The sequence below is a fragment of the Rhodamnia argentea genome, chromosome 5 (genome assembly GCF_020921035.1).
Source record: "Rhodamnia argentea isolate NSW1041297 chromosome 5, ASM2092103v1, whole genome shotgun sequence".
Classification (NCBI taxonomy): Eukaryota; Viridiplantae; Streptophyta; class Magnoliopsida; order Myrtales; family Myrtaceae; genus Rhodamnia; species Rhodamnia argentea.
Window position 1 is genome coordinate 20,339,911 of NC_063154.1, and position 7,815 is coordinate 20,347,725.

At 39.5% G+C, this 7,815-nt stretch overlaps 1 protein-coding gene across 1 annotated transcript; it reads left to right on the forward strand.

The window, feature by feature from the left end:
- The first annotated feature begins 1,742 nt into the window (after window positions 1-1,742).
- LOC115737181 (allene oxide synthase 3-like) lies at window positions 1,743-4,692 on the forward strand. Its single transcript, XM_030669185.2, has 2 exons — window positions 1,743-2,879; window positions 4,198-4,692. Exons 1-2 carry the CDS (start codon window positions 1,842-1,844, stop codon window positions 4,627-4,629), a joined length of 1,470 nt encoding a protein of 489 aa, XP_030525045.2. The 5' UTR covers window positions 1,743-1,841; the 3' UTR covers window positions 4,630-4,692.
- The last annotated feature ends 3,123 nt before the right edge of the window (window positions 4,693-7,815 follow it).

The window sequence follows — 7,815 nt, forward strand, 5'->3', positions numbered from 1 at the left end:
TCATGACTTATAGGACTTAGAGGTTGATCGGGACAATCAATTCTCTTGGAAGTACTAATGTGTTAGTGCATGCCCGACTATCAGCTCGGTGATGAACCTAAGAATATCACATACCTTAACTAATACATGACAATACTGAATGTGAAAGACGATATTCCAAATATGTTTGCAATTATGTATACCGAATTAGTCAAACAATTAAATTAAATGAGATTTAATTTGATTCTTATTTTTTGTCATGGACGTACGTGCATATGATGTACACGCACTCTTATAGTGGACACATATTGATGTATCCGAAATACACACATATGATCGCACTGTTATGTTTTTATTAAATTATATGTATATATAATTGTTATATATATATATATATATATATAATTTGTGTTGCACGCACATGGTCAGCACAACAAGTGTTGACCATGCGTTTTATTTAAAAAAAAAAAGGCATTGCATTTGGTGAGCAATAGTTGCTGACCATGTGCTGTGCATGACACGGTCAGCAACTGTTGCTGGCCATGCGCACGCACGATCAGCGGTTGCTGATCGTGCGCTGTGCACAATTCGCACGATCAGTAACCGTTACTGATCGTGCGTTTTTGTGCAACCGCTCAACTTTAATAATAAAAAAAATGCACTAGTTGCAGATTTGTTTTTAGCCTTGAAGTGTGCAATTTTAGAGAGTGAATGTAAGACAAAAAAACTCTCTCACTTGTGTTCCACTGTGACCAAAATATTGAGAGCGTGGAGAGTTCTTTTCACACAATTGCTAGCACAATTGTTGTCGTAATTATCCGCGTTGTCTTTTCTCGTTCGTTCTACGATTAATGGTGTGTCCGAACTAGAGGCTCGACATTTGTGAGGCTTGGATAGAAGAACGTCTGAACCTTTTCCGTTTCAAGCACGCTTCAAAAAGTAACATGTTAACCGTCTTAATCAATATACGATTTTCGATAGAAACGCACGAACTATGCCTCCGGAGATACATATATAGGTTTTTATTTATTTTCGCTGCGTTTGATTATTTTATATGATATTTTTGCCTGTACATGTTATGCGAATCCCAACATAACTAACTAATTTGATAAAGTAATAAATTATTAAAATCTATTCACGTTGGCGCCGCTCGCGCCACGTAAGACGATCGACGTTCATGTTAGCGATTTCCTGCCAAAATTGACCAGATGGACTAAATAGGTATAAAATTCAAAAGGTTTAGGACTCAATCGTCAAGAAAGATGCTTTGAAAATTGGCACAATTGTAATAGATTTATGATTTTTTTAACAATTTTCTCCCTATAAATAGGACGCAAAACTAATATATTCACCAACTTTTCTAGCTTTCTAAATAATTTCAAATATAAATGTATTCTTATTTTAATTATTTATTGCATAGTAACTTGGCAATTAGATTCCTTTAGAGAAATTTAGAAGTGGCGAAGCTTCTCTTCACTTATCAAGTTGGCCAACTTGCCAATTTGATGGACTTTAGTAGAAAAATCCGGAGAGAGAGAGAGAGAGAGAGAGAGACAGAGAGACAGAGAGAGAGAGAGAGAGAGAGTTTTACCGTGTTCTCTCTTCAACATGTAATTCGTGAAATAAGAAATTAAGGCTATGTTTAGTCCCTTAATTGTCAAAAAAACGATCACATCCTACCAATCGGAAACGATTTCCCCACCTTACATTGACTATATATACAGGAAGCCGCGCAGATATATGCTCACTCAAATCCATATATGCCCTCTTTGAAGCTTGCACATACCTAGAAAAAACCACATCGAGCACTTAACTTTGCCTTTGATTTCTCTCTAAACCCTAGTTCCATTTCTTCATCATCAATGTCTTCTTCCCCATTCCATGGCGACCAAATTTCGAAAGCTTCTCGTGACAATGCGCCTCCACTTAAAGAAATCCCCGGAGGTTACGGCACACCTTTCTTTGGCGCGATAAAAGATCGTCTCGACTACTTCTACAACCAAGGAAGAGAGGAGTTCTTCAGGCATCGAATGCTCAAGTACGACTCAACTGTCTTCCGAGTCAACATGCCGCCAGGCCCTTTCGTGGCCTCAAATCCTAAAGTCATCGTCCTCCTCGATGCCGCCAGCTTTCCCGTCCTCTTTGACACTTCCAAGGTCGAGAAGCGAGACGTGCTCGATGGCACTTACATGCCCTCCCTCGACTATTTTGGCGGTCACCGTGTATGCGCTTTCCTCGACCCCTCCGAGCCCAAGCACGCAGTTCTCAAGCAATTCGTCTTCTCCGTGCTGGTGTCTCGGCATGGGGAAGTCGTCCCACTCTTTAGGAATTGCTTGTCGGAGCTCTTTGTCGTCCTGGAAGATGAGCTAGCTAGCAAAGGCAAGGCATACTTCAATACGCTTAGTGACAAAATGTCCTTCGACTTCGTGTTTAGGCTCTTTTGTGACAAAAAGCCACATGATGCAACAATAGAAGCAAAAGGGTCACAACTATTCGATTCTTGGTTGTTTTTCCAGCTCGCCCCATTGATGACCCTAGGGTTGACTAAGGCCTTCAACTTTCTAGAGGACATACTACTACACACATTCCCATTGCTTCCATTCTTAGCCAAATCTCATTACCGAAAGCTTTATAAGGCCCTCAATGAGAATGCAACATCCATATTGGACGAAGCCGAGGGTTTAGGGATCAAAAGAGACGAAGCTTGCCATAACCTCGTGTTCGTTGCGGGTTTCAATGCGTATGGCGGGATGAAAACGACGTTTCCGGCTTTAATCAAGTGGGTCGCATCAGGAGGAGAGAAGTTGCATCGTCAGCTCGCTAACGAGATCAGATCCGTCGTCGAATCAGAAGGCGGGATCACTCTCACTGCCTTGGACAACATGAGTTTGACCAAGTCGGTCGTTTACGAAGTACTGAGGATCGAGCCTCCGGTCCCGTTCCAATACGGGAAGGCAAAGTGCGATATGGCGGTCCGGAGCCACGACGCGGCCTTCGAGATCAAGAAGGGCGAGATGATCTTCGGGTATCAGCCGTTCGCAACGAGAGACCCGAGGGTCTTCGACGATCCGGAGGAGTTCGTGGGTCATAGGTTTGTGGGGGAAGGAGAGAGGCTGTTGAAGTATGTATACTGGTCGAACGGGCGTGAGACCGACGATCCCACGGCGGGAAACAAGCAGTGCCCGGGGAAAGATCTGGTGGTGCTCTTGTGCAGGGTCATATTGGTGGAGATCTTCCTTCGTTACGACACGTTCGACGTCGAACCCGGGAAGTTGCCTCTCGGATCATCTGCAACGTTCAAGTCGTTGACCAAGGCCCCCACGAGCAATTGACCATGGTGAATGAAAGCAACTTCAAAAGCTGGTTGATAAAGTCACACAGATTTTTTTTTACTTTTTTTGGAAAGAAATATGTCATTCTCTTCTTCTTCTTCTTTTTTTTTTTTTTATCGGAAGAAATGAAGTTGTCATTCATATCATAATAATAGTTCAAGAGTTGCACCTTCTAAGTCTAGAAAATTTCAAATAACTTCTGAACAAAACAAAAGCCCGAAAGCAAATAACAAAGTACATTTTGCAGCTAAAAGCACACTTCAATAGCCCATCACTAATGATGAGTACACGCCGAGATCTCTCATTCTATTTGCAACGGCTTAAGGTGCGTATCTAATTCGATGTCCCCATCACCATCGCCGTGCAGAGACATCAACCTCAAAATGTTGAAAGAACACATATCTAATACATGTACGGAACTCCCGGACTACATTTAGATCTAGTTGGAAGAGTAAAATCTTCAAATCTTGACCTAAATTTAAATAGGAAGAGAAGAGCGGCGTAATTTTGAAGAGGTTGTGGAGTTATGTCTTGAACATCCTCCTCAATAGTTGTCAATTGGACGGATGACCGAACTAATCTCCACGTTCACTCAAAATCAACCGTAAAAATTTATTTACAAAAGCATAATAAAAGCTTCAAAGAGGGAAAAGGAAACCACGAAAGGAAAGGGAGGAGGGAGGGAGGCAGAGAGAGAAATGTCCCTCTCTCTCCCTCAAAGACAAAACAAGCGGCCGGTCTTTCTCAAAGGGAGAAGGGAGAAACCCTAACAGAGAGAAAAAGGGGGATGCCTTTCACAAGTCATACAGATTTAGTGTTTTGTACGTTAATACAGATTGAATCAATCACCATTGCTTTGTGTTTGGACAAGATGAGCTTGACCAAGTCGGTCGTGTACGAAGCTCTCAGGATCGACCCTCCAGTCCAGTTCCAGTACGGGAAGGCAAAGCGAGACATGGTGGTCCGGAGCCACGACGCGGCCTTCGAGATCAAGAAGGGCGAGATCCTCTTCGGGTATCAGCCGTTCGCGACCAAGGATCCGAAAGTCTTCGATGACCCGGAGGATTTCGTGGGCCACAGGTTCGTGGCGGAGGGAGAGAAGCTGTTGAAGTACGTCTACTGGTCGAACGGGCGTGAGATTGATGATCCGACGGTGGCGAACAAGCAGTGCGCAGGGAAGGATCTGGTGCTGCTCACGTGCAGGGTTATATTGGTGGAGTTGTTCCTCCGTTACGATGCGTTCGACGTCGAATGTGGGACCTTGCCTGTGGGTTCATCCGTGACGTTCAAGTCGTTGACCAAGGCCTCGGGTTGTTGACCGTGTGTCTATTGCTGGTAAAACGAACTTGCATGATTGTGACGTGTGATTTTCACTGCCTTTTAACTAGATTTCAGCGGTTCGAAGTGTTTCTAATTTTTCGAATTGCATAATTTTGATCACCGTTTGATAAATTGATGTCCTAAATACTTTTTCGATGATAATGACACATTAGCATTGTGATTAAATACTTTCTTTTTCTACATTATCAATAGCTGAATCGATTTATATGAAATAGTGCATTGAGTCCACGAAATATGTTATTTTTATTGGTAACAATTGCAACTAAGACATGAGCTTAGTAAGCAACAATTTGGCTTGACTTCATGCGTTTTCACAAAAGTTGTAGGAACCAAAAGGGATGAGGAAATTTTGGAGGTATTTCTAACAAAAGTGAAGTGGAAAGTATATATATACTTATAATTCCAAATTGGCACTAATATGGAACTTTTAAATAATTATCATATCAACCAAAAGAATGTGACTTTTCCCGATTATTATATATGATATTTGGCAGCTTAAATTTTTAGAACAATTGGTAATGATCGTACAAAATCTCACATAGTATTAGAATATGAGGTTTGAAGTTCAAATCTTCCAGGCTCCTATTTGCCTCTATAGTTGCATATTTCCACACATTAAGCTAAGCTAAAGTCCAGCCTAAATAGGGCCCAAAAAAAAAAAGTCCAGCCTATTTGTGAGGGAGAGTGCTATAATACATATTAATAATAAATCACACTTTTATGCTTTTATCTAATAACTTAAACTTTTAGAACAGTTAGTAGTATTCTCACAAAATCTCACAACATCCATTAAGTAATTGGAAAAGAATATCATGTGTTGATAAGATATGATGATTATGGGAAATCGATGGAAAAAAAGAAGAAGAAAGAAACGAGAGGCCTGCATAGTTAGGGGAGGTAAGAGGACGAACATGTTGTGTTCCTACCACGTTCAACCGAGGAATTACTGCACCAACTAACCTAAATTTTCAAGTTATTAGACTTTGGCGCTACCTGTTCCCTAATGACAACCTAGAAAATTAACTTAGGACACCATCTTGCTGACAATATCTAGCCCATCAGAGTTATTTTACACTCGTTGATCTACCTAATAGTCAATAGCGGTAGGTAATTTCAAGGTTGGATCGGTCCAATCCTGAAACCTAAAATCTATCCACATAGGATCAATTCCTAGATTTTCAAACCCGAAACCGACCTTGGACCAACACTGCTGGCTCAATTCGGTTCCAAGGTCCCTCCAACTAATGCGAGAGCATCAAGCCTTTTCGATCGATTCTCGATGTCAACTCTCAACTCCTCGATTGATCCAGCTTAATCATTATTCCTACATGAAAAGACCAATTTCGAACACAACTCGATTCAATGGAGCCTAGTTGAAGATATAAATTCTAAAAAGGAGTTGTCGATGAAGTAGAAAAATTGTCAATTCATGTTTGTGGTTTGACTACCTAGATGTTAAATATTTTTAATAAATTAGATGTCAAAATATAAATCTATCAAAGATATATATACTTAAATCATATACGCAGCCACCCCAAAATTAATATACTCAGCTAGCCTAAGAAAAACCTAATTGTGAATTCTCGACGGAAGAAAAATAAGAAATTCACAGCTGATATTTTTACATATACATGATAATTATGTATACAATATATATATAAACACACATAGACACAGACACGTACACACACACACACACACACACACACACAACATGTGTCAACGTATCGAAATTCTCTATCTTTTGATAAATGACATGTTGGCGTGTAGTATCGTGTCATGTCACGTGTCGCATGTCGGTGTCAATGCTACTTAATATGCTGCTATGTGCAAGGATAGAGAAAAAGGCAGGGGAAGAGATCGAGAGAGTGGTTTGGACGATGATTTTAGGTGTGCATGAGGGCGAATGGGTCTTTTTAGTTGGGGAGATGTAAAATGTAGGTTTTAAAATGTGAGGAGAGTATTTGATATGATGAGTAAAGTCGAGAACGATTTTTGTAATTATCCCAATAAATACTAAAAATCAGATAAGTACTGTTCAATTATCATGATTGCTATCATTTTGAAGTCTAATTTATAGTTTTTCTTTGCCAGCAAATAAACAAAAATATAAGAAGGAATCATCATTTTCTTGTTGATTCCTACTTTGGATCTTTATTAGTAAAAGTACTAATATTTGTTGCATTATATTCTTGTATGTACGTGATTTCCAATTCATCTCCCGGACGTTTGTTGAACTCATGAAAACATATCTTTTCTTATAGGGTAAACGAATTGCACGCATAATGGAACACATTCCATTTGTACTAGGATTAAAATATTTCAATTTTAAACTTAATTAATGTCTTTTCTTTAGTGACGTAACTTGCTAAGAATCATTTACATGTGAAAAACATAAATATTTTTTGTTTTCTAATCACATGATGAAAACATTGTTCGTGTGATTCTCATTAGGTTGTTCAAATAAGTCGCGTAACTCAATTATTAGATACCATCATTCCTTGAAATCTTGTAATTTAAAGAGTCCTGTTCTAGTGTTTAGACTTTTATCGTTACAATACAATCGATGTAAAATCATGATCACATCTTTTAATGTTGTGCGAAAGCAAACGATCGAACAATAAATAGACAAAACAAGAAAATAAATTGGACACCGAATTTACGTGATTCAGTCGTAGAGACCTACGTCCATGGGGAGAGCAGTAGTGAATTCCACTATAAAACAAGCAATCCAACGGAAATTACAAATCACGCTCGAGTCATTCAAACAATTTCAGTGTTCACCAGCCTTCAATTGCATCCAATAATAAGTCTTTAGCCCTATAATTCCTCACGAAATAATCTCTCAATGTCAAGAATGAATTAATACAAATCTTACCGTAAGATTTAATCAGCTTTGACACATGAATACTTGATGTAATTCCACTAACAGAAGCTCCTCTTTCATAGTCAGCGCAATGAAGATCCACTTCTAATTCATAGGCAATGGTTGGATCCAAAATAGGAAAACCTTTTCCCACTAGAATTAGGAAGCCTATTCAAAATGAGATTTGAGAAGTTAAAAGTGCAACGGTATAACGATGCAATCTCAACCACACGTGTTATAAATGGCAAAAAATATATAGCAATCATGGCGAAATCCACCTTTGATATTATGATTAGC